Source organism: Bactrocera dorsalis, chromosome 1 (genome assembly GCF_023373825.1).
Source record: "Bactrocera dorsalis isolate Fly_Bdor chromosome 1, ASM2337382v1, whole genome shotgun sequence".
Taxonomy (NCBI): Eukaryota; Metazoa; Arthropoda; class Insecta; order Diptera; family Tephritidae; genus Bactrocera; species Bactrocera dorsalis.
Genome location: NC_064303.1, coordinates 86,704,909 through 86,731,892, shown reverse-complemented (window position 1 = coordinate 86,731,892; position 26,984 = coordinate 86,704,909). Strand labels below are relative to the sequence as shown.

The following is a 26,984-nucleotide window of genomic DNA, read 5'->3' as shown; positions in this document are numbered from 1 at the left end:
CGAACTCCAGTGCGCTGATATGAGTGTGTAAGTGCCTTAATATCTTCCTGCATATTGATTCGAGTTCACTCGCACCGATTCTGGTGCAATTTAATTCAAATGATTTGAATAATCTAATTAAAGAATGTTATTTATAATGTCTATAAATATATATTTAATTTTAATTGCTGCATCAGCTGAGTTCAACAGTGAATAATATATTTAGTAAATATGCACTTCAAGTTTTTAATAAATTTAAAGGAATTGACTACATACATTATAATTTATTTTGGTAAGAATTGTTTTTTGGTCATATACAAACCAGCATATACTAAATACATTTTTAGAAATATTCATGCAAAGCTTTAAGTTTTAAATATCATAAGAAATTTGTTTTGTTTATATTTTCTAAATGGATTTTCTCTACTCCAGTTGTTTCACGACTGCTCATGTGTAGATATGGCAGCTCAAATCGGTTCAAAGCGTTCAAATAAAATATTTTAAGAAATATTCGCGTTCAAGGGTTATTTATTTGACTTTGCGTTGCGCCAGCTTCAGTTCCTTTTCCCAAACTATGTTATTCATAAATTCGCCAAACAGATACAAACATAATGTAAATGCGACTATAGCAGCAAAGAAGATAATGCGTTGCGGTAGCTGCAGCACCTCAAGTACCGGATAGACCCAAAAGCCCGAATAATGCTTGACAACATGTATCCAAATGAGATAGCAGACGATGAATGCTGAGAGGCCGGCTAAGCCCTTACTGCGTTTCGGATAGGCGCGGAATGAAGTGAAAAGTTCCAGTACCATAAATACTACGATATTGGTGTGCATAACATGATTTAGCCAACTGTAAAGATAATACGTGTTTTAGATACAATTAAATATGTACATGGAACATAATATATGTGCCTAAGAAATAATCTGTATTTGAAATTCGTTAGTTACACATCGATTGAATGGAATTTCTGTTTGAAATATATGTATGTATATATAAGTACTTATGTTTATATAATCACCTTGGAAACACTGGATCCAACACACGTGGTAAGACTAATTCGCGGTCAATGGCATACAGTGTCCAAAATGTGACGCCAACATTCAACGCCACTGGGAAGGCCAAAGCTGACATTAGGTAGTCCTTGACTTTGCGTATGGTGGGTGTACGTTTTGGCGCCACTTCGTTGGTTCCCACAAAATCATTTATTAGGGATATAACATAGTATATTGTTTGAATGATCTGAAAAAGCAAATTAAATGACATTAATGGTGAGCAAAAACACGTAGGTTTTTTGTTACAACAACAAACATATTCATGTGCGTTAGTGCAATAAGCAACAATATATTACAACTTATTGAACCTTGGATTACCGCAATATTTGCATATTTAGCGGAAATTAGGTTTTATTATTATATTATTAATTATGAGTATTTAGTACAAAAATGCCCTAATTTGAGTTAAGGTTCAATTCTTTTTTGGGGTCGGCTTTAGTATACGATCCCACGATTTCAGGGTTAAAAGTGGTATGGTTGGATAGAGCTGATGCTCCAGATTAAGAAAATATATAATTGTTGCCGCCGCAAACTTATAGTTTTCGAGATATTTGCATTTAAAGTTGAAAATTTTGCAAATTTTATCTTGCAATTTCTCGATTGCTAGTAATTATTTAATTCATATTATGCACTTTTTATGCACTTACACTTCACTACATTGTTTCTACATATTTTTTTTCCAGTAATTATTTAGTTATTTGCTTAAAATAAGCATTTTATATTTTACACAATTTTCATTTCATACACAATAACAAAAGTATTCCGTGTTTACAGATAATAAGTGTTGCCATAATTACACATTTATCAAACGAATAAAAATGAATAAAAAATAGGACTATACCCCAAATACATAAATCATTGCCCCTTTTCTTGATATATCAAGATTTTTGATACACCCCGGTGTTGGATCGGCCAGGGTTATTTTTTTGAAGCGCGGCCGAAGGCCGCCAACGCGAAAAGGAGTTTTAATTAAAAAAAACCTGATATATCCCGGTGTTGGATCGGCCAGGGTTATTTTTTTGAAGCGCGGCCGAAGGCCGCCAACGCGAAAAGGAGTTTTATTTAAAAACAACTTGATACACCCCGGTGTTGGATCGGCCAAGGTTATTTTTTTTGAAGCGCGGCCGAAGGCCGCCAATAAAGCCTTAAAACTTTTCTTATTACAATGGAAAATTTATTTTAGATAGTATTTGTTTTCTGCGTTTGAGTTTTTATATCCATTCTTATTCGTTTGATATATGTGTAATTATGGCAACACTTAATATCTGTAAACACGGAATACTTTTGTTATTGTGCATGGAATGAAAATTGTGTAAAATATAAAATGCTTATTTTAAGCAAATAATTAAATAATTACTAAAAAAATAAATATGTAGAAACAATGTAATGAAGTATAAGTGCATAAAAAACGCATAATATGAATTAAATAATTACTAGCAATCGAGAAATTGCAAGATAAAATTTGCAAAATTTTCAACTTTAAATGCAAATATCTCGGAAACTATAAGTTTGCGGCGGCAACAATTATATATTTTCTTAATCTGGAGCATCAGCCCTATCCAACCATACCACTTTTAACCCTGAAATCGTGGGATCGTATACTAAAGTTTCCCCCTTTTTTGTACTTAAACACAGTGCAACCAAAAAATTCGAAAAAAAGAAATTCATATTGAAAGTTCAGATCCAATATATAAATATTGGAAAAATATTGAAAATTATAAAAGGTAGCCAAACTGAGAAATAACATCAACGAGTTTTAGTGTATTTCAGGCAAACCTTTACTAATCGCAAATATCGTTGTTAAAAATGAAATCAGATTAGATTAAAGATATCCTTATCATTACCAATCATTTGCATTTTAACTGTTTTGAAATGATTTGCACTTTTATTTCTATCATGTATATATACATATGTATGTATGTATGTTTGTACTTATGCAGATATGCATGTCATCACTCAGCAGGTTAATCTTGAGAAGTAGAAATATAGCTAAAAACTGAAGCCAACGAATTTATACACTTTAATCTGATTATACCCGAGCAAACTTCGTCAGAAATATACAATCCAATTTTATTACAATGCTCTGATAATCATGTCACTTTTCATAGGCTACGCACAAGGTTTTCTTTTCTATATAGTATTTTATATAATATTGTATTTGAATTAACATCTTATTGTTGTAATGCATTGGAGTTTGGTTTTTAATTTTTTTGCTGTCTTAAATAAACGCTTAAGATTTTAGAAATATTTGGACATGGGCCTGTTTCACACAAATTAACCCTCCTCGCCCTTTAATTATTTTTATTACGAGGGTTTTTGTTTAATAATGTCCACTACTTAATCACAATAACAGAGAAATGCTAAAATCGTATCATAATCTATGTCCCAGTGTATGCCACTTGCTCATGTTAGTAGCTAACTCGTTCGGTTGTTTTTATGAAGAAATTACATAGATAAGATAACAGCATTATATTGCATTTTTAAAACATTACCACAATTGCTCTATAATAGTTGCAATGTACTTATTTTAACTGAATATTGGTTGTTAAATTACCGCGTCAAGAAATGTTAGATATTTGAATTTTCCTCCGAAAGGATGGCGCATCGGCTCGGGAAACTCTACATAGTTCCAATCATAGTAGATTCCATACGCGAATTGCACAGCCGCCGTTAAATGTACTAAAATACGTAACGCTTTATAAACTCCCAAATTCAAGGCATCAGCAGGGTGCACGGTAGCCGACTTATTTTTAACCATTTTTGCGCGATATTTTTTTATTGGTGATTAAAAACGTATATTGCTTTCTATACTGGTGTGCACCTTTACACCTCAATAGCACAATCACTCATTCAATTAATAGCGTTACTAGCGCTTTCAATAAACAACAACCATAAGATTCGCGTCCACTAAACCGTGTCGGTGCACACAAAAATAATCAATGAAATGTATAATGCGAGAAGTTAATAGACAAAGCAGAGAATTTTGTGAATTCTCTGAAACAGAGCAAAACAAGCAGTATAAAAATAAGTGACAGCTATGTAGCAGTGGCTGCTACAGTGGCACTCAAGCCTTGCCTAGCAGGTAGGCACACATAAGCTTGCAAACTGTTTGGCACAAGCAATTTTATGTACCGGAAACAGACATGTTAAATAAAAATTATAGAGGAGCGCAATTGCGCAAGTAGGAAGTATTTAATTAAAAAGAGGACATTAATGAAATCGTATAGTTTCCTTAGAATATAATCCTTGTTAAATTTCGTGAAGATATCTTCTTAAATAAACAAGTTTTCCTTACGAGAACTTGATTTTGATCGTTTAGTGATCCGATATCAGCGGTTCCGCTACATGAGCAGCTCTGGGACTAAAAGCACGCAAAATTTCAGGTCGATATTTCAAAAACCGAGGGACCAGTTCGCGTATATACTGACGAACGGACAGACAGAGGGGCATGGCTAAACTCAGCTCGTCACGCTGGTCATTTTTTAAGGTCTCCGACGTTTCCTTTTGGGTGTTACTTTTTATATACTGTTCAAAGAATACAAAAACCTGAAAACAATCACAAAGAGATGCAAACGACTGCAGATGGGTTTGCGACTTGTACATATAGACCTATACCCGCCCATGCATATTAAGGTACTAGTATATACATATGTATAAACAAATGATTATTTATCTCTTTTTAGAACACCAATATATGCTTTTATCAGCTGCGTATCACTTATTTCATACGCCCCCTTTTAGTGGCAATATGCACACGATTAGCCTTCTTCTACTCATTCACTTTAGTTTCAGCCCTCGTTTCAAAGTGTTTTCATCTAAATGACAGAAGAAATAATTTTAAAATTACTGACACTGCTGCTGACCATTTCTCAGAGCAGTAGTAATAAACGGCTCCTGGGGAATCCTGGTTTCGATAATGCCGATGCCTGGGAATCTGGTTATCTGCCTTGTGCGCTCGAGGAAGTAATTTTCCCCGAAACATATCCAGCCGTGCTTCCACTTCCGCCCAAAGTCGACATCAGCGGTTTGGTGTTGCCGCGTGATGGTGCCATTTTGTTTAGCCCCGAGTCCACCATAACATTAGGCGGTGAATTGCAGAAGCGAGAATGTGAAAACGGACGCAGTCGGCGAGCCTATTTGAAAATGCCCACAACAAAGAAATGGTACGATCCCAGTAGTTGGGTTAGCACCACAGCACATGCACAGAATACAGCAATTCCGCATTTGGAGCGCGTACCTTGTGCCAATGAGACGGTGGTGATGCAACGGACAGGACCGCTTTCGGTTGATTTGCAGAACACGGCTTACTTAAGGTTGGGCCATTTGAATTTGGCAGGTTCGCTCATATCCAGCGATTATTTGAATTATTTAATACACACTGAAATTGGGCAGCTGCTTTTCAAGAACAGTTTGGACACAATGGTGCAGTATTATCATCAGGATACCTGCGGCTGCCAACTGGATGAGTACTTCACTTCACCGGTCTGTCAGAATGTTATTGAAACTTGCGAACGACCACACTGTTTAGTGCCGGTAACGCCCCTCGAAAGTTGCTGTCCGATTTGCGGCTCTGTATTACGCTTCTCCATGGAGTACTGTAGCGAAGGAAATTTGAATAAATTGCGCAAAGTGATTGCTGCCGCTATTAAGGAGCAAGAACTCACCGCAGATTTGGATTACCACATTAACTACGTGCAGATTTGGCAATCCTCATCAATTATACCTCAAGGAAATTACCTCCAGGCAATAATAGTCGATCGGGATGGGTATAGTGAGAAGAGTGTGCGCTTTATGGAGCGCTTAAATGCCACAACCGATTGGTCAAAACTCTTTGAAGGGCCACATCAACTAGAAATGATCGCATCTGGGCGTCCCTACAACCCGAATATTACCTTCGGTTCCATCGTGCTAATCATTCTTTGCCTAGCATTTGTGTCTGTCGTGGCTTTAGTTATGTTCGCGCAATATGCGCCAGATCATCGCTATCTGCATCATGTGCCACAATGGATCTATGATCCGAACCGTTGGCGTGCATTCTTGCTGCGTTCAACTGTCATGTTTGCCCGTTTTGAAAATGTGACAGCTGGCGGTGTCGATGCCGATGTGACGGATGGCCCTACGATGGGCTACGATGCCGAAAGCGGTCAAGTAAGAGAGCGCGCCTTCGACAACCCAATGTTTGGTGAGCGATTGAAAGAGACAAGCGCTGCAATTACTTCGACCCCTGCAGGCGCCAGCACACAACCAACATCTGCAAGTGCTACATCGACGGCTGCTATTGTCACCGTGGGCATGCCAAAAGTTAAAGAGCAAAAGTTAGCAATGAAGTCGAGCGGCAGCAAATTAGAAAGTGTTACATTAGTCGATGCCATGGAGGGCAGCGATATCGAGGAAGAACAAGAATTGACTGAAATCACACTGGAGGACATGCCTAGCGTGAACGACGGCGTAGAAGAAGAAACAAAGGAGTAAATGTGAACACTTACATACCGGGACTGCTAGCACTAGAGGGTTGAGAGGCATCCGCAAGTGTGTTAAATGTTACTGGAAATGTAGTATAATTCTTGTTTATACATATGTATGTACATATATATACGAATTTATTCATATATTTTGTGGAATTAAAAATATAATTAAATAAAATAGAAGAAAAAAATTATTTGCGATTTCGGAAGAATTATGAACAAAATAATTTTATTAAAATAGTTTAGTCAGTAAATAAAAATGAAAGTGAGTACTAAGAAAGTAAGGAATCCAATCACAAGAATTATTCGTCTTGCTTTGTCGTAAACAAGTTTGAAGTTAGGTAGTATATTAAAGTTCGATTAAAAAAATTTTTTGTCAGCATGAAAAGAAGCTGCTTTGTTTAAATTTTGTATCCCCGCAAAACTAATACGGCTGTGGAAACTGACCTTGAGCAATACCAAAAGCTCCGGCAGGATCGGGAAGGACCTCTCGGAACCATTCGATACCAAACGACAAAGTGACTCTCTATCGTGCAACTTCTTCAATCTACTTCTATCTCTTATCTATATCTATAATCTAATAATTTGAGCTTCAGAGCTGTATAGAGAAGGTACAATCTTCTATTACAGCTGCTTACGTAATCCGATGATATTGATGGTATTAACATAGACAACAACGGAGCCTTTAAATCGAATGCAGAATAACTCTTGCCAACAGATGCTACTTCGTACTGAGTAGGCAATGGAGAAGTAAAGTACTCTCTCGACGAACAAAGACCAAACTTTACAAGTCACTCATCATTCGTTCTGTTCTATGATGCAGAGAAATGGACGATGACATCTGATGAGGCGGCGATACGATTTTCGAGAGAAAAGTTCTTCGCAAAGGTTCGCGCATGGCCAACGGCGAATACCGCTGTCTATGGAACGATAAGCTATACGATATAGTAGGTTGTCAAAAAAGTCTTGCGGTATTTTTATTGAATTTTCAATTGTTCATAAAATTGGCTACAATAATGCGATTCAAGTCAAATACATATGCGCCGTTTTGTTCGATGACGCGTTCCCAACGAGATGCTAACTTCATAATGCCCCTCTCATAGAAGCTCGCTTCCCTATTGGCAAAAAACTCGGAGAGCCAATTTTCACAGGACTCTCTTGTGGCCAACTTCAGACTACCAAGCGCGTTCGCCATGGACAGAAACAGGTGGTAAACACTTGGTGCGAGATCCGGACTATACGGTGGATGCAAAAAAACCTCCCATCCGAGCTCCCGGAGCTTCTGGCGCGTCACTAAAGATGTGTGTGTCCTGGCGTTGTCCTGATGGAAGACAATTCGGTCTCAAGCGGTCCAGTTGTTGGCAGTACAGGTCCGAATTGAGCGTTTGGCCATAGGGGAGCAGCTCATAGTGGATTATTCCCTGCCAATCCCACCAAACACACAGAAAAACCTTCCTAGCCGTGAATCCAGGCTTGGCCACCGTCTGGGCCGCTTCACCGCTTTTCGACCACGACCGTTTGCGCCTTACGTTATCGTAAGTGACCCACTTTTCATCGCTAGTAACCATACGCTTCAAAAACGGGTCGATTTTGTTGCGATTCAGAAGCGATCCGCATGTGTCGATACGGTCAAAGATGTTATTTTGCGTCAATTCGTGTGGCACCCATACATCGAGCTTCTTAGTGACTCCAAGCTTCTTCAAATGGTTTATAACGGTTTGATGACTCATGCCCAGCTCTTGACCGATGCTACGGCTGCTACTATGCCGGTCTCTTTCGAACAATTAAGACACAATGGCAACGCTGGCAAGGTCATGTAGTCCAAAAGAATGAAAACCTTCAGCTCCGAGAGTATTCAGCGCAGAACCCGCCGGAGGAAACAGGAAGACGAAGACCTACACTCCGTTGGAAAGACCAGGTAGAGAAGGACCTTGGAATCTCCAATTAGCGCCAAACAGTAAAAAAGAAAAACGACTGGCGCGTTGTTATAAGCTCAGCTATAACGCCTTAGTGCGCGGCCACGCACTGAGCGATGAGCGACTGAGCGATGAGCGACGAAATTAAAACATATGAAATGCCATTGAAGTGGCCACGCAGTAAGCGATGAGCGACAGAGCGACAGAGCGACTGAGCGATTTCTCTGCAACTGAGCGACGTCGCTTAACAATTAAAACATGTTCTAATTTTCAGATGACTGCTGAGCGACGAACAGAAAGAATGGACAAATTTAACATTGAAATGCTTATTTCTGAGGTGCAAAGCTACCCGGTTTTGCGGCAGGATAGCCACAAAGACTTCAAAAATATAAATATCACTGACAACATATAGAAAAAACTGGAAGAAATATGTGGTTGTTCTGGTGAGTGTTTTTTTTATTCATAAAAAAATTGATTGTTAACATATTTACATGATAAAATGATTTTATCATTAAAAAAAGCGTTGTTCCGGATCCTATGGATGGGAATCTTTTGGAACCAGAGCAATATCAATGTTGCAATCCTAATTATTCGACTTTGATTAACGATCTACTAAGTGAAGAAGGCTCTGTTTTTAAAACTGTTGATATGCCTGAAACCAGCAGTTCTGTTTCCACCAGTTGCTCTACAAATGTGCCACCAAAAACAAAGAAAAGAAAGGGAAGAACAAGCGAGTTTGAATTTGAATTTCTCCAAATTGAAAAGGAGTGAATGGAGATTTTAAAAGCTGAGGTAGAAAAGAAGGAGGAAGATGATGATGATCTTTAGTTTTTTAAAAGTTTCTTGCCATTTATGCGGCAGTTTAACAATATTAAAAAATTAGAAGTCAGAGGAGAAATACAAAATGTAATTTTAAACAAATACCGTACATATTGAAAGAATCTATCTGGAAATTTACGTAGATTTTGATATAAATGATTAAATTCACCGAACCTCCATCTTGTTTGGTTTATAGGATGAACACCATACTTTCTTTTTTTTATACGTAGCAAGATTCTATAAACATGATATCTATTTTCAAGTGATAATATACGCTGTCCAGCCCTTGACAACGGCATTTTAGCAACTAATCGCTCAACAACAGTAGCTCAGTAAAAAGCCATACGTCGCTCAAAATCGTCGCTCAGCAGCTCATCGCTCAGCCGCTCATCGCTCAGTCGTTTACTGCGTGGCCGCGGCCTTAGGCGGTGTCTATGCCAATGTGTATCCCTAGCGGCAGTTACCAATATTGTGACGCTTAAAGGAAGGCGATGAAACTGCTTTATGCGTCAATATTTCCTGAAATTACTTATTCACATGAAAATACTGCATTTATAAATACAACCTCTTGCATGCGCAACACAAGCTGGAGATCAGCTTAGGTTATATTATTTTTATATTAATTCACTTTGGCACTTCGACGCTGTGCTCGTTTTATCGATTGTTTTACTTTTATTTAACTGTATTTTCCTCGACGCTGCACGCGCTTTCATCCGAACCCTCTTTGGTGCATACACATATTGCAGCATATGAAAAGATAAGAGGAATTTATTTTAATACCTTGTTTATGAGCCAGCTTAGGAAACTCAAGGACAACGTGTGCAACCACAGTATTTTTTTTTTAATTAATCCACATTATTGCTTTAATATTTATAGAAACTTGTGATCTAGAAGTTAGGTGCATCCGTCTATATTACGTATTGTTATGAATTAGGAGGGCTACAGCGTAATGACTTAACCACTAGTGTGCATCAAATTGTGTATAGTATATATTTTATTTAATTATAAGTGTGAATAATATACTATATGGGGTATAGGATAAGGAAAACATCAACCACACGCTCGGAAATCTGTATATTAGTGATATAGAGTTGCGATCAAAAAATCCTGGCCAATTCCATTCAAATTCGACGCTGGACCATATTGTTTTTAAGTAAAACTATTCACTCTTTTCATTAAAATACATCACACATATAGACCGACATGACGACTTAAAAGTCTGATAGGAAGTCAAAGTGAATGGAAATCCCTATATCACGTTTATCGGGACACGCTTGTGCTGTGGTCAGAGGTCTAGGGACCAACTTTTCAATCACCACTATTTACTAAACTGACAAAAATAGCCGTACGTGACAGAAAATTTTTGAACTCAAATTCGTAATCAAGACATCTCAAACACCCCGCAGACCACTAAGCACATCAGTCGCAAAATTTTTCTTTTAGATTAGTTGAGTAGTGTAATTCTCACACTGGCCGACATAAAGTTATAATCATTATAACTACTATCTGGGAGCTGGTGTGATTCGTGGATCGATTACATACATATTCCGCATTAAACTCTAGTATAACCAGTGAATATGTGCACCTAATTTTGCAAAGGCATCTTATATATTTACCGATTTACCAGTATAAGTTACATGTATATGGTGGCTAGATGGTCTCTGAGTTTTATATAATAAACCTCATAAATTGACCTTTTTTATATAAGTTATAAACTCGAGCTGATGATTGAAAATCCTTATAATATATATACATATATGGGAGCTAGGATAAGTATTGCCGTGATTTTATATATAGGCTACATTATCAGAAAAATATTCTCTATTCATGAGGATATTTTACATATTGATCGATATATGCGGAATAAAGTTAACCGCAAACTCGAAAATCAAGGACATTACAGCACATAAAAGGATTATCTTCGTATTTCAAGAAAATATCTCACAGATTGGACGAAATTTTCGGTAAAAAGTCAGCCATAGGATCTTGGGTCCACATATGCCTAGAAAAATACATTTTTTTAATCAAATTTCGTTTTTATATTCGACATAGTTCTTTCTCAGAATAGGAAATAGGTACTGAGGGCCAGATCTGTAGAATACGGTGGATGCGGTAGCGATTCGAAGCCGAATCCATGATTTTTACCATCGTTTTCAGTGACTTGTCACAAGATTGATTTTCTTGGAGAAACAACTCTTTTATTCTCATACCCAAATATAATATTCGTGAATTATATAATGTAGACGAACAGTTGTTATCTTCAGAGTGCCTGCTATCTTGAACCACTTTACTTTACGGTCAACCAACATTATTCATGTTTACGTATTCGGCGCTCATTTAACCACTTGGCACACAAATCCTTGATGGTCAAAGGCAACGCAGTCTTCGGTAGGCCTTCAACTATCGCAGTTGCCCAACCGCAGCACTTGAAGTCAAGCATGCTCACCGCTGCATCTAGTGGTCGGCGAAGGTTTTGGCAGCAGAAGGTTTTGGCAAAGGGAAGATAATGTCGTCTTAACAAATGAAGGCCTTAAGGGAAGACACACCACTGACCCTTCTTCCGTGAGGCGGCGTTATGAAGAAAATAAACTTCACAAAGAAGTTTAGTGTTACTCTCGGCAATAAGGCGGAGTGATTCCACGCTACCACTGAAGGACAACGCTATCCAATGGTACACTGATAGCTCGAAAACAGCGAAAGGCATTGGAACAGGCATTGCGAGACTCTTTCAAGTAGAAGTCTTTGTTATAAGTTAGTGTGCAGAAATCAACCTCCATCGCAACTATCGCAACCAACGGATCGCTATACATCTTCAAATGAAACGTCTATTTGTGCTTTCTTCCGGTAAATTATTTCGGCGAACGTAAGCCAGTTTACCAACTTTTGCCAGGATTAAGGAAAAAGTAATTTTTGGAAAATTAATAAGTATATGAAAATGCAATAATTTCGAAATGTCACCAACTAATGCAACGCAATCAGTTGTTATATACGGATTTGTGCTCTTTGAATTTTTTAGACACATTTCTCTTTGTATGCGAAAAGATATCTTGCATACACAATAAAAGTCGTGACTAAATTATTACACTGTCTTCCTATTCATATTCATTGTTTTTTCTTGTCTCACTTTTATTGGCGCATAAATGATTTGTAGCAAATTAATCAAGTCTGGCAATGCATTTTGTTTATTAACCTGCTCTTTTGACATGAAAACAGCAAACTATTTGTAGTTTTTCCGGAGAATATGCCCATAAACTGACCATAGTCTCCACCCTCGCAACCGCCAAATATAATATACATATGCAATCGCTCAGTATGCAACAACAATAATGCCATAAAAGTGCACGTGAAAGTATTGCAGAAGCAATTGAGATTCCTTTCCGTTTACGATTACCATCTGCAATGACGCGAAGACGTTGTGCAGCCAACCGATCGGTTTGGTAAGCAACTTTCTTATTGCTCAGCCCAGTTGGGCGCTTTGCGGAAAAAACTTGTTTACACCTCCAGTTGGGATGTAGCGAGATATTAATGTATGCGAGCCGATATGCATACGCATGTACATATGTAAATAAGTGTAAAATAAGAACGGAATTTGCATTCGTAAGCGGCTTGCAGCTGCTTCCAGTTTTAATTTGGCACAGGAGATGGCACAAAATAAATTAACAACGAGCACACACCCAATGAGGCAGCAGGAAATTCATCTTTTTAGCAATTCTTGTTTATTTTTACAGCTGAGTATTGCTGCCGCTCCCATGCAATGGCGGTGCAATGCACTGATAATCGTTGACATTCACTTTCGATGCGTTAAAATATTAGTAGAGATAAAATGCGAGCACGAAACTTAGAGACCTATGGATCTTTTGCATATATCTTTTGTATATATGTAAGTATAATCGTTCAGGAAATATGTATTCATTATTGGCAAACAACATCCGCAGTAAAGTAACAGTTATATATAGAGAAATTTAAATGTGTATTAATTGAAATCAATGAAGATTATGATCTCTTCATATTATTTCACTCAGTATCTGTAACATATACATAAATACATGCATATACTAGACAGGCGGAAAGACTCGTCTCGTTGTAAAGAACATCAAGGGCGAGTCACTGATTAGAGCGATATTTTATTTCGAAATAGACCAGGGTTTCGATATATTTGCATATAAATATATATACATATGACTTCTAAGGTTAACAATTGGCCAAAATGAGACTCTCCCATTTATTTCGATCTTTTGCTAACCTATTTAAGAGACAATCGCCCTAGGACTGTTGTGATCAGTTATTTGTTTTCTGGCTTCACAAAAAGCAATGTTTTAAGCTCAAAAGAAATGAGAGAAAATGCCAGTTCGAACTTATATTTAAAGAAAGCCTAATGCTGACCAGGGCGAAAAGATCTTTGATTCTCTTGCGGAGCATCTCTTAGGTACTTTAGCCATCGGTCCCAACGACAGTGGAGCAATTTCTTGCCAAGTCATCAGCTGTACAGTTCTCCGCGAATTCGCTTTGATCGGGTGGCCAAACTAGTCTTATTGAAAAGTAATTTGATGCCGCTGATAGTGAAGTTAGTCATTCCTTAAGCGAGGGCGCGGTCAGTGAGTTCAAAGCTAGTATTGTAAAGTAAATTCGATGTTTTTTATTGATTTATAACTCGGTGAATCAATCGGTTGCAAATTCGCGGTACGCACTTCACAAAAAACTTTCGCATATTCCAGCTTTTAGGAACTACGAGGGCTGCTATATATATTTCTGGCCCAGGCAACACTAAGTGTTGCCAGGTGCAATCTGACATTTCCATTGGAAAGTTGGACATTTTTTAGCATAACATCACTCAGAACGTTTTGTCATTTAATCGTGAATTGTTTTATTTACAGGGAATTAAAAAATTCATCTCGGCCAAAAAATGGAATTAATTCGTGAAAACTTTCGTGCGATCATTTTCCACAACTTTCGACGTGGATTATCACGACAAGAGTGCATCGATGAACTAAAATCTTTGTATGGCTATAAAGCACCATCCTATAGCACTGTGAAAAACTGGTACAACGAATTCAATCGTGGCCGACGCTCGCTCAAAGACGAATTCCGTGAAGATCGTCCAAAAACAGCCATTGTGCCAGAAAACATCGATGCCGTACGTGAACTGATAATGCAAGACCGTCATGTAACATACCTTCAGATAGAGGCATGCCTATGCATTTCTCCCACCAGCATACATTCGATATTGCATGAACATCTGGCCGTAAAAAAGGTTTGTTCTCGTTGGATCCCGCACAATTTGACAATCGCTCAAAAAAAAGGCTCGTGTGGATTGGTGGAAAAAATGCTGAAAAAATACGATCGCGGTGCTTCAAAAGACGATTATAAGATCGTAACAGGTGATGAATCATGGATCTATGCGTATGACCCCGAAGCAAAACAGCAATCGACCGTGTGGGTCTTCCAAGACGAGCCAAATCCCACGAAAGTTGTTCGTGGAAGAAGCACTTCGAAGCAAATGGTCGCCTGTTTCTTCGGCAAATCTGGTCATGTGGCGACTGTTCCGCTTGAGCAACGTAGGTCTATTCTGAGTGGTACACCACCATTTGTTTGCCTGAAGTCTTCGGAGAAATTCGAAAAACGAACAAGAGAAGACGAATCATTGTTCACCATGACAATGCGAGCTCTCACACATCGGCTCAAACCAGAGCCTTTTTGACCGGCCAAAACGTCGAATTGATGGGTCATCCGCCGTACAGCCCTGACTTGGCACCCAATGACTTCTTTTTACACATCAAGAAAATAATGCGTGGTCAACGATTTTCGTCGCCTGAAGATGCTGTTGAAGCATTCAAAAACCATGTTTTGGAGGTGTCTCAATCGGAGTGGAAAAAGTGCTTCGAAAATTGGTTTGAGCGCATGCAAAAGTGTATAAATCTTGATGGAGAATATTTTGAAAAACAATAAAACCATTTTCGTTGATAAATATTCCTATTTTCATTATTAGGCCAGAAATATGTATATATAGCAGCCCTCGTATATATCTAACACGCTACTTTTATGGCTCAAATATCTCCATTAATATCATTTAATGTGTATACAAAATCCTTATATCTGGTAAGTAAATTAATCGGCCCACTGAGGGTACTATTCGCAACACCATCACTCATCTTGAGACACAACATTCATTATTAAATAACATTCGCCCGAATAGACCACGTCCAGCACGCTGTGAAGAAAATGTAACAGCCGTAGCTGAGAGTATGCACGAAGACCGTGTTGTGTCGATTCGATGCCGTTCGCAGCAACTCAGACTGACGTATGGAATGTTCTTAAAAAGCTCCAAGTAGGTCCGACATTGTCGAGCCAAATTTTGTACAGCCATTGCATCAATAAGTATGTAAACATGCGAAATTGCAGCATTTGGGACGAAGAGCAAGCTGAAGAGAAATGACAGCTCGATTGTTCACCAAGATCGTGTGATATCACACCTTTGGACTTTTTGCTGTGGGGATATGTAAAGTCTAAAGTCTTCGCGGATAATCCCGCTTCGAATTAAGGCTTAAAGCAAAAAATCACTCGTGTCATTCGCGTGTTACCAGTGGAAATGCTCGAACGAGTCATCGAAAATAGAGACGTAGCCGTGGCCAAGATTTGAAAGAGATAATCTTCAAAAATTAAATGCCAAGGAATGTTTTACCGAATGATAACAAACATTCCCCTTTAATTTAAAAGTTTCTGTGTTTTTTCTTAAAAAAGATAGGAAACTTCGAAATGGTTCACCCTTTACATACAATATTTATATGCTTGTATAGTATACACATACGAGTATGTTCGTCTTTTCCACTCGAAATTCAGTGTATAACAACATTTCCGCAATAATAAAAATATTGATTATGAAAGGCATACTTTTTGACTAACAGAATAGTAGCTTATCATATCTTAATCAAACATTTATTTTTGCCGTCAACAAAAATAGCGAACACGGCCTAAAGTTGTCAAGATTTCGTGCGTCAGAATAGCATAATGAACTGTGCCACGGATTGTAAATTACTAAACGATTGGTAAGAAGAGCTGGCTATAAATTTTTGCAAAACTGTATACAAATTAGGCGAATTTAATTATGTAGAAGTTTTCGCCAAATTTCTAATTGATTACAAACGGATGTCTTTTCAGAGCGAAGATTTGCACTTGATTAATTAATTGTCTGTTCCCTTCACACTTTCCACTCTAGCCCTCAACAAAGCGGTGCCCATTTTCCTTTGATCAATCAGCGAAGCATTTGGCCTTCCCCGAAATTCCTTTGGCCATTCGAGTTGAAAAAATACTCATATGTATATATGTATATGTGCAGCTATATTTTATAGCGGAAAGCGGTGTCTAGCAACACAGAACACTTAAAAAACCGCATAATTTGTTGTAGCTTTTTTACCTGGTGCCTCACCAAATTATGAATGGTTCGAAGAAGAAGTTTATGCTTTCTTTACACAAATAATCTATCATGGCGAGAATAATGATGCTGGAAATCATAACTTTACACATTTTCCGCATTCGAAGTGCTGCGATGGCACTATTTTTCCTGCTGTTCAAAATAAAATTTCTCTATTTCAAAAGAATTGAAATTGCAAATGAATACGAGTAAAATAAACTATATAAGAGCAAAAACAAACAACAACCTTCCCAATTGGCTCGGGCTCTGCGTAGCAGATAATAGCTTCTAAGCGTAGTATTTGCTGAATTCTATACGTGATTGTTGTCTTGAAGGAAAATTATTGCTTTGTGTCTAGTAGGAAATTCTGCGCGCGTTTCCGCAATGCCTTCAATTTGAGGAATTGTGGCCCTAGCGTTACCCATTAATTGTTTCACCTTGTTTTAAAATCTCATAATAGAGCACGCCCTTCCGATCTCACCAGAGCTCTTACAGAACGTTATCTTGCCGTCATGCATATTCAGTTGTGATGGTGATTTGATCATATGCTTTTTGCGTTTAGGTTTGTATAGGATATATTTTTCACCACCAGAATGGATTTCAAGGATGATGGTAGCAATCAAGGAGTTCATCAAGGACTCCAGCAAATTTGTTGCTGCTATCGCTGCCTCTGCTCCAGACGCTGGTGAAGTGAAGGAAGAAACCAAAAAGGGGGAGTCGGAGTCTGATGAAGACGACGATATCAGTTTCGGTCTCTATGACTAAACAACTCAACACTAAAGTCTCTTGCCTTCAATTTATATCACACCCTATTTCCTTGCTTTTTAATTTATCCTGTTGTTTTTAAACTTCTTCATTCTGCGAGCTCTTCTTGTGTTTGGCAACAATCTTAAAGTAATGCTTCCAGTTTGCCACTTTCAAATTCCACTGGCCGTCCGGGAGATACTTCGTCTTCCAAGACACCGACTATCGTATTTTGTTAACAATTCTCTCGATCAAACGACATGACAAATTGTGTGGAACCCAACGTGAACAATTTTTTTTAACGAAAGATGTTCATGTATTATTTAGTTTCCGGAACAATAATTGATTTTTAATGACCTTCACGAATTTCGAGAACCTTTGAGCCCATTTAAAATCACCACAACATCGATAAACATTGATCCCTGATAAAGCTTCTTCGCGATTTAAATCAATTTTCGCCGAGATAAACATTTCAAGCCACTATAAACAACATAAAAAAACGCAAATATGGCAAAACGTTCTGCGTATGTATGAAATAAAATATATAAACTTAACGATCATATTGTGAGTTGCGAGATTGCAACACTAGAGTTGCCATATTCCAAAATACAAAAGGCAACATACGTATGGTTATAGAGCCAATACATAACTACACATTGCGTGCACATTAGCTAATTTTGTTAATGCAACTGAAACAATTTAATGTTTGTATTCCAAATGGGTGACATGACGTATAAGTAACTTTATTGAAGGACTTAATACGGGGAACTTTAGTATTCGAAAATATAATATTATCAATTTTTTAGGAAATCGACTGGATATTCCCTACAGAAAATTATGTATTTGTTATAACATTGTTTAATTTAAATTTCTACAACAGTTATGATTTAAGTCACTCAAGTATCTGATACTTAAAAAATCCCAGTCAACCGTAACTAATTTCTTTCTAACCAGTACTGACGCCGAATGTACTTAGAACTGAATATATGTGTATAACTATAAGATATAACTCCTTAGAGATTACCGATCATTCACATAATTGATAAATACGGTAAAAGAGCAACAATTCTGTATATAAAAGGCAATTTCCCAGTTTTAAAACGAGAAGCTGGTTGTAAGGCACCTTCCTTCAAGAAATACTCGTACACGCCAAGCGCTCCATATTTACACATACCTATACAGTAGTATATTCTGTATTCACATATTTTTGGGTTGATAAATATCTAACTGTTGCACATATCCGCATTGTTTACGAAAATGAGGTCGAAATGTGGAACTTCTAGTATAAGTAGTTAGTATGTACGTTGGCACCTGTGTGGGTAGCTTACGAGTATAAGCGAGAGTAAATGAAAGTTGTTAATGCGCATACGCCTGCTTGAAGGTCCTGTAAAGGACGCATTAACCAAAACCAGTCAGTGAAAACCAACACGCACTCAGCTAACACGTACACAACACTAACAATTGTAGCCAACTCCTGCTTAAAGGCTGTTGCTTATACGTATATACATGTAAGTAGGTGAAAGGTAGCCGTTAAATTCACAAGTATAGACCAAAAAAAATGTATATACATATATGTTTGTTGTAATATTTAAGAAAATTCCAATTCATTTAAACTTACCAAACTCCAATAAGTGAAAAACTTCACTTTCTGTCCAAAGCCTTCCGGTACTAAACGCCGGCTTGGCGACGTTTCCAGCTTTGCGCTGCGCTGTATCTCAAATTTATTATAGAAGAGGCCATACGCAAATTGACCGAGCGCAAACAGATGTATTATGGTGACGAACACACGCGATTTGTACAGTTCAACCTTCGTCATTTTGTCAACGACTATTGCGGGTTTTCTATATTTCAAGCGGTAATAGCAAAGATGCACAAACACTTGAGTTCTGCACAGCCACTTCGTCGAGTAACAACCGTTATATCACAACAATGCAGGTAGCTAAGCGATTTCGTATGTCTTTCTTTTTCGTTTTCAAAATATATTAATTTTTAATATGATTCCTGTTCATGCGCGCACGTTCGCAGTTAATTTGAAATCTGTAAAGAATTTCAGGCGTTCTTATAGAGCTTATTCTCACGCTCACACACACACACACATGCGTGCTTTCATATCAAAATGGAAGCGTACAAAAATTAAGATACGAAAATGCATTCTCGACCACATCAAAGACATTTATATTTTGCTTTTTCCGAGTACAACAATAATTCAGCTCCTCAATGGTTTTTATTACCTTTACAGTAATATATGTATGCGTGTGTGCGACCTTATTTATCATATAGTGACTTACTACTGAATTTTTTGTGAAAAAAATACTATGCTTTTATTAAAACTGTTTTCAACAAATATAAAATATAATATGTTGCCTACATTTAGGATTAAATTAAATTAATATTATGGCGAAGGTTACAAGATTTCAGTATTCGCTTTCAAATTGGATTAATTATACCCAGCACAGAATATATTAAGTCTGTAACACCAAGAAGAAAACATCTGAAACCTTATAAAGTATATATACTATTGATCGGCATGACGCACTGAGTCGATCTCCGTCTGTCGCCTGGACATGTCAGAACACTGCACTCCGGACTACGAAAGTTTGTCTCTTGATGTTTCCCATAGAACACCTGCACATTGAGGCACGTATGCTTCCACTTAAGGAGCATAATGAACTACTCTCCAAACAATTTCTGCTGGGGTGAATCATCCCTGTAATTATCCAGAATCGACCCCAACATATCAAATATATGTCCAGCGTGCAACGGGTCCCCGCAAGACCCTAACCTCCTCTCTGCATGCCCTGCTATCTCTTTATACCTGACAACTCTCTCCCCATGGTCCGACGCCATCGAAACAGCACGTTTCCTGGGCCTACTGTTGGATAACCTCGATGACAACTTATCTAATCCTTACGATCCTAACGGGAACTAGGTAACCGTTACTATCAACAATAACCACGAACTAGAGTCGATTTAGCTATGTCCGTCGATCTGTATGTATGTATATACGCGAACTAGTCCGCCAGTTCTCAAGGTATTGTTCTGAAGTTTTTCACAAGTACTTTTCTCTAAAAGAAACTGCTCGTTTGTTGGAAATACCGATATCGGACCTATATCGGACTATAGCTCATAGCTGTCAGGCATACTGAGCGATAAATATCATGTCCTTGTTTGGAAAACATGTTTATTTTTCGAGTTATCTTCCCAAAATTTGGCGTGGCTTGCTATCTGAAGACCCGACTACTTTAGCATATACCAATTGAACAATAAAAATCAAGTTCTTATATGGAACCTTTTGCATTTGTGAAGGGTATTAAAGCTTCAACGCAATCGGAGTTTACGTTTTTTCTTGCAACACATTACGCTTGATAATGTGGTAGCAGTTTCAGGCGCGAATTGGAACATTTCTGTTGTTGAACAACGAATATATACCATATGTGGATACAATGGATATCTCCATAAATATACGTATGTAGACATTTATATTCGTATGCTGTGCATTTATTGTAAACGCGTATGTTTGGACAATTATGACAGCTTGCCATAGCAGATCCGAAACGAAAATAAACTCTGATCGCATTTAATAGGTCAATGACGCGATAAATGTCCGCTTGAAATTCACTTTCATATGCGCTATGCTTGCGCCGAGACAAAACGAGTATACAAATGGAAAAAGTGATTTGTATTTTTAAAGAATTGTGATTGCTTATTTACAAATAAAACTCTGATTGCAGATTTATTTAATATTGTTATGGCCTTTCAAACTTAACCTCAATTTTTTTGTATCTTGGATATTATTAAGTATGCCAGGAGCATTGGAATACCCAGAAGTAAACGTCGGAGACCTTATAAAATACTCCAATATACGAGTAGATCGCTATATCATATATGAGTAGCTTCCATACAAACTGACCTAACCAAATCAAGTTTCTTTGTTTCCATATGTGTTTAGGTACATACATATGTACATACATATACTATCCACTTGTGGGTGGGAACGTAAATTTTTAATCTGAATGTTAACATAGCACAAATAAAGTTTTCTAACTTAACTAACTTTCAACCGCTGTTAGTCACCTTTAATGGCATATGTGTATGTAATAATTTCCATATGGTCTGAACTTGTCGTACTAAAGTGCAAACACTTCTTGATAAACAATGCAGAGATAATTTGCGTGTGCCTTTACATATATACATAAGTGTCTATTTATGTATTTGAGTAAATGAGTATGTAGATTAATGAAGCATATTGCTTTAGATTCCAACAAAAAGTATATTTTGAATTCTCTGATTATCAAAAAAGCAATTTGATACATGCCAATCCAGATAACCATTTGAACAAGTAGTCACATGGACTTAATCAATGCGAAAGTGGAATAAAAGTATTTTTGTGCAAATAGAGATCAGATTTCAAGAACTTCACACACACGGACTTAATTAATGCGAAATTGGAATTTCAGAAACTTGCTAAACATTTTAGCTCAAGAAATCACTTCACAGAATGGACTAAGTATTATATCAGAAGTATGAGTTCTCTGTTAATATAAAAAGCAATTTGAAATTGAATGTACACAAATCGAGATAATGGTACAAACATTGACTTAATTAATGAGAAAGTGAAAAAATTGTTTTAACATGTCATAAGAAACTACTTATATAGGCGATGAGCTGCCTAGGGAGTGCACCCTTACCCCAATTGGAAGCAAGATGGTTTTCCGATGTCCTTATGCGTTCTGGCACTGGACGTATGGACCTGCAGTGAGTTTGGCAAGCGCTGGCCAACTACCAGAACTTGTGCGACTGCGAGACCCTTTCAGCCCAAAGCGAGCCGTAAGAGGTCTTACTAACAACATGCATTGTAGGGGTTCTCACTAGACACCGTACAATAAGTGCAGACGACGACTAAATATTGTATTTTGTCGAATGCTCTTTGCCAAAGCTGTATGGAGGGAGGCGAGGTGGAAACATCATGTCAGCCAAAGCTGTGTGGAGGGAGAAGAGGTGTAATGATCTTGAGATTTTCACTCCAATTGCCCGGCTATTGTCAGGCTGCAACTGAAATATCTTGGTAGACAAACCTTTGGCGAAAATGGTGAAGTGGCTGGGTTTCTATAACCACCTTAGCAAGCTCAAAAGTGCCAGTTATATTATGAAAAATATATTCTATGCTCTGTATGGTTATCTTACTAAAGGCTATATACTCGTATAGTATATACAATATAAAAATAACAGCAACAACCATCGAAAATTATCTACCGTCTACATTGTAACATGCTATATACAATAGTATGACTGGGTCAAGTGTCACGTGGTACCTTCAAAGGGATTATTGGTCTTTTCCATTTACCATTTCTTATCGTTCAAAGAATTCTTAACGCAAATCGATGGTTCATGTTTATACGAATAAGAAATAAACTAGAAGCTTACCACGTACAAGTATCGTGAACTTTTTAACAAGCGCGCTTTGGTGCAATTATTACGATATTTCAAGGCAGTCATTTTTGTACTTGAGCCATCAAGCGTCTGCAATACACTGCTTTTCAAGGGTTTTCATAAGCAAGTGCCGAATATTTTCAGCTTCCTCTTGGCACAATCGTGGTAGTTCTAACTGGATTTTGTTCAAAAGCCGTTAATATAGTAAGGCAAAAAGTCTCGTCGGACGCAAGTTGTCAAAGTTGTGTGGAGGATGGTGAACACATCCAGGCACTTTCTATTCCATTGTCCAGCCTTGCAAGACTGAGATTCAAACATCTTGGCAGGCTTACCTTCGGCGAACCAGGAGACATAGCCAGGCGTGGCTAACTGGCATTAGCCGTCTCAACAGCGGCTTAAAACGCTTTGTCAATTTGTAAGGGTCTTATGTTCTAATACTTAGAAGTTTGTAGGTACCACAATAACCGGAGTTTTAACCTGCCCAAGTGAAATGCTTCTTAGAATCAACCTTTTAACCTAATCTAACCTAGTCTAACCTACCCTCGGCAAACCAGAAGACATATACGAAACTGATATTAGCCATCTTAACAAATATCTGGCAGGCTCAAAGTGTTTTATCGATCTACATATATGGGTCTTATGATCAGACATATAAGAACTTCAGGAAGCATAACCTACCGGCGTTCTAAGCTGCCCAAATGAGATCACTCGTAATCTAACCTAAGTACCAAATATTACATCCAGTGATACATGATTGTACATGACTTTATTTCAGGTGACTGACTTATTGGAAGGTCCTTTATATTGTAGCTTAACAACTCAAATGCCAAAGTTTAAATTATAATCCACTTTTTAATACCTCAGAAGCTCAGTTTTTTCCAGTACGAAAGGGGAAGCGAATAGAGGGTTACAAACCTTGGGAAGGATGCCTTTCTGGAGACATTAAGAAGTTTAATAGATTCGAAGCACTTAGCCATGACAGCTTTCTTCCAAACTTACATACTTAGTTATATCAAGTTCATGAAAACAATCGATCCAATGCGGTTTGCAGCTGTGCATTATTATATTTGTCACCGCCAACGTTGTGACACACTTAAGCGTTTGCGGCAATATGCATTTAAAACAGAAATATCAATAAACGAACGTACCACAAACAAATCCAATGAAGCTAAGATTTCTAATGCAGCTGACTGCAAACAAAATTATTCGAGTGTGTTAAGAAAACAGAGCGGGTGAGCGGAATTGAAGCTACAATGGGAGTGGGAATCATGCGATTGAGGAAAATGCTGTCGATAGCAGATCAGAAGCGGCAATAATGGGTGGGGCGACAGACGGCTCCAGCAATAATTTGAACATTGTTGCAGTTTGCATATTGGAATTTTGTAATGTGACCGGCGTCAGTTAAGCGGAACGAAGCGGCGGTTGGCGCTATGTGGTGAACAGTTTTCGGGATGAAAGTGCGTATGTATGTCATGTGTGAGTCATGAATGGCACAATTACACAAAATGAAAATGCAATAAAGACATTTCAAAAACTAAGAGTATGGAGAGAGAGAGAGCGGTTGTGAGTAGATAAAATTCTACATATGTATGCGGAAGTCAGCTTTACTAACATCAAAGTTACTAGAAAATATTGCAAACTAATTGCAAGTAGATGATAAGGTATGCATGTGTTTGGGGTACACCCTTTAAGGTAGGGTGTTTAAGTTAAAAGATTAAGGAAACGGTTCCCAAAATTTGCTGTTCAAGGTGTCATCATTATATTTTGAGTATGAAACGCGTTCTTACTCGACTCGTACCGACAGAACTGAGTTTTTTTTTCAAAAAGAGTACCGTAAACAGTTCTCTTTGGAATGCTTGAGCGTGCGATTTCCGATCCCACATTCATGGAAAGCATTTAATAGCTGATGAGACAAGGGTTTACGAGTTTGACATGCAAACAAGCCGACAATCATCAGAATGTAGAGAAAAGAATGAGCCGTAACCAAAAAAACAAGGCCAGAGCCAACGTTGTTTTGTTCGATATACGTGATTTTGTACATGATGAGTTTGTTCCTGAGGTACAAGACGGTCAGTAAGGAGTTCTATTTGGCCGTTTTGAGGCATTTACGGTAGAACATCCGTCGAAAACGGCCGGAATTGGAGAAGAACAATTCATGGAATTTACACGATGACAATGTACCATCACATCGAACCATGATTGTGACCGAATTTAAAGCCAAAACGCTTTGAATACCATCGATCAACCACCGTATTCATCAGATTTTGCTCCATGCAATTTTTTCTTGTTCTCCAAGCTGAAATTACCGCGTCGTGGAACCCGTTTTCAGTCGATCGAAGAGATAAAACAAAATTAGGTGAGCAAGCTGAAGACCATCCCAAAAAGTGCGTATGAAAAGTGTTTCGAGAACTGGAAAAATTGTTGGCATAAGTATATTACATCTGGTTGGGATTACTTTGAAGGCGACAAAATAAATATTTTGCGTTTTATTTACAATTTCCGGATACATTTTTGTCCTATCTATACTTTATAAGGTCAATCAGTATTTTTTGAATTTTAAAATCTTAAAAACACTTGTATTTTAAATATAAGAAGTAAACCAATTAAGATTTAATTTTTTTCCCGTTAGCTGCTGAGCTTCAAATTTTTACGAATGGGTTATATGCGCACTCACAGGCAACACTTTGAACTGGAATACAATTACGCATTCGTAAGTCTATAGCACGTATAATATACATATCTTTCAGCTGTTTTGCTTCACCAACACTTTTTCATACTAACGTACAACAAAAACTAAACAGAAACGATTGGAATCACTGTCACACAACGAAGTTTATTTTATATGTCACACAAAATCGATATTTGTACACACAAAAAAATAATAATAGACCAAATCAAAACATTTTTGACAAACAAAAAAACCTGCACAGTTAATGTGTCAGTCATGTCCTTGCCTCACCCTCCACCGCGAGTAGTGTGCGTCAGAGGCAAAACCACAAAAAACACTATAAGACATGATGGCACAGCTCCTGGAGGCTAAGCAAACAAATACGACCGAAAAAACAGCTATTCATGCCAGCACACACCCATGAAACCAAACGCGACACAAAACAAAACGTTGCAGCACACCTTAGCCGGTGACACCGCGACAAGAGTCACACCAACCGCAATAAACCGAACCACCACACCGCACCAACAGCTAATGCATTATTTAGGTTTTCATTAACAGCCTATGCGCTTAGGCTGGTCTTCAGCGATTTACTTCGAATGGCTTCCCTACTTATGTACTTATGTATTTATGTACATATGTACATACATGATAAATTTAGGGTCACAAGGTGAACTATCTTTTGGATTGCTCCTCTTCTTGACTATTATTGTCGCGTCGCGTCGCGATTTAACCGACATCGGTGTACCAAACTCACGTTCTCTGCTGCTTACTTTTTTGTTTTTGTTTTTGTTTTGAATAAAAACACAGATTTACTGTTTACTGTTGCTCAATAACGTTTCGTTGGCGCGCGCTCAACTGATACATCCACACGATTCTACTACTGGCAATCAACTGACAACTAAAGCGATGGCGCACAACGAAGCTTGAATACTTCAGGGTACTTGCAGATGTGCTCATGCACGAATATGGCTTTGTGGAGGCGAGCGCCAGCGTATCATGCAGCGTGTGTTCTGGTCAAAACCATCCGAAGTCGATGTTTTCATCGGCAACGAGGATGAGTGAATTTTGAGCTGTTTTAATATTTGTTGTCGTTATTCCGGTACAGTGGGTCGCCAAGAGTGTGAATAGGCGATTTACAACAGTTAAGTATTGCGATAATTTAGATGAATTTGCAATACTTTTGTTTAGCATTATAAGTAAATCAAATTAAAAGATAAGAATATACGCAAGTTCTTCAAAGGTCAAGGAGTTATAATGTCAAAGGTCTATCGCTAACGGGTCGATCGAAATTCTTGCTGTAGTTAGAAGTTATGAAAATTATAATAATATTGGAACCCCGAAGAAGTGTTCCAGAAATATTGAAAAATTGTTAGATATTCATAATGCAAATGAGCTTGAATTCGTAGACACTACGTCGAGGAGTTATAAAACCGTCGACATCATTGATCGTAACACTCTAAACGCGCTCTACATTTATAAATCTGTTTGAAACCAAA

The 26,984-nt window shown here is 37.8% G+C and overlaps 2 protein-coding genes across 6 annotated transcripts; one reads left to right on the top strand and one right to left on the bottom strand.

The window, feature by feature from the left end:
* Positions 1 to 243: 243 nt before the first annotated feature.
* Positions 244 to 26,403, bottom strand: LOC105223916 (androgen-induced gene 1 protein). Of its 5 annotated transcripts, none has more exons than XM_011201809.4 (4): positions 26,259 to 26,403; positions 19,006 to 19,424; positions 1,002 to 1,222; positions 244 to 832 (listed from the first exon to the last, which is right to left on the bottom strand). In XM_011201809.4, exons 2-4 carry the CDS (start codon positions 19,201 to 19,203, stop codon positions 508 to 510), a joined length of 744 nt encoding a protein of 247 aa, XP_011200111.1. In that variant the 5' UTR covers positions 19,204 to 19,424; positions 26,259 to 26,403; the 3' UTR covers positions 244 to 507. The 5 variants fall into 5 exon arrangements, with proteins under 5 accessions (XP_011200111.1, XP_011200109.1, XP_011200110.1 ...); XM_011201807.4 differs by having other exon boundaries at positions 26,243 to 26,393; XM_011201808.4 differs by having other exon boundaries at positions 26,134 to 26,365.
* LOC105223917 (protein amnionless) lies at positions 4,745 to 6,687 on the top strand. The gene has a single exon (XM_011201810.4). The coding sequence runs from the start codon at positions 4,855 to 4,857 to the stop codon at positions 6,505 to 6,507; it is 1,653 nt and encodes a 550-aa protein (XP_011200112.2). The 5' UTR covers positions 4,745 to 4,854; the 3' UTR covers positions 6,508 to 6,687.
* Positions 26,404 to 26,984: the final 581 nt, after the last annotated feature.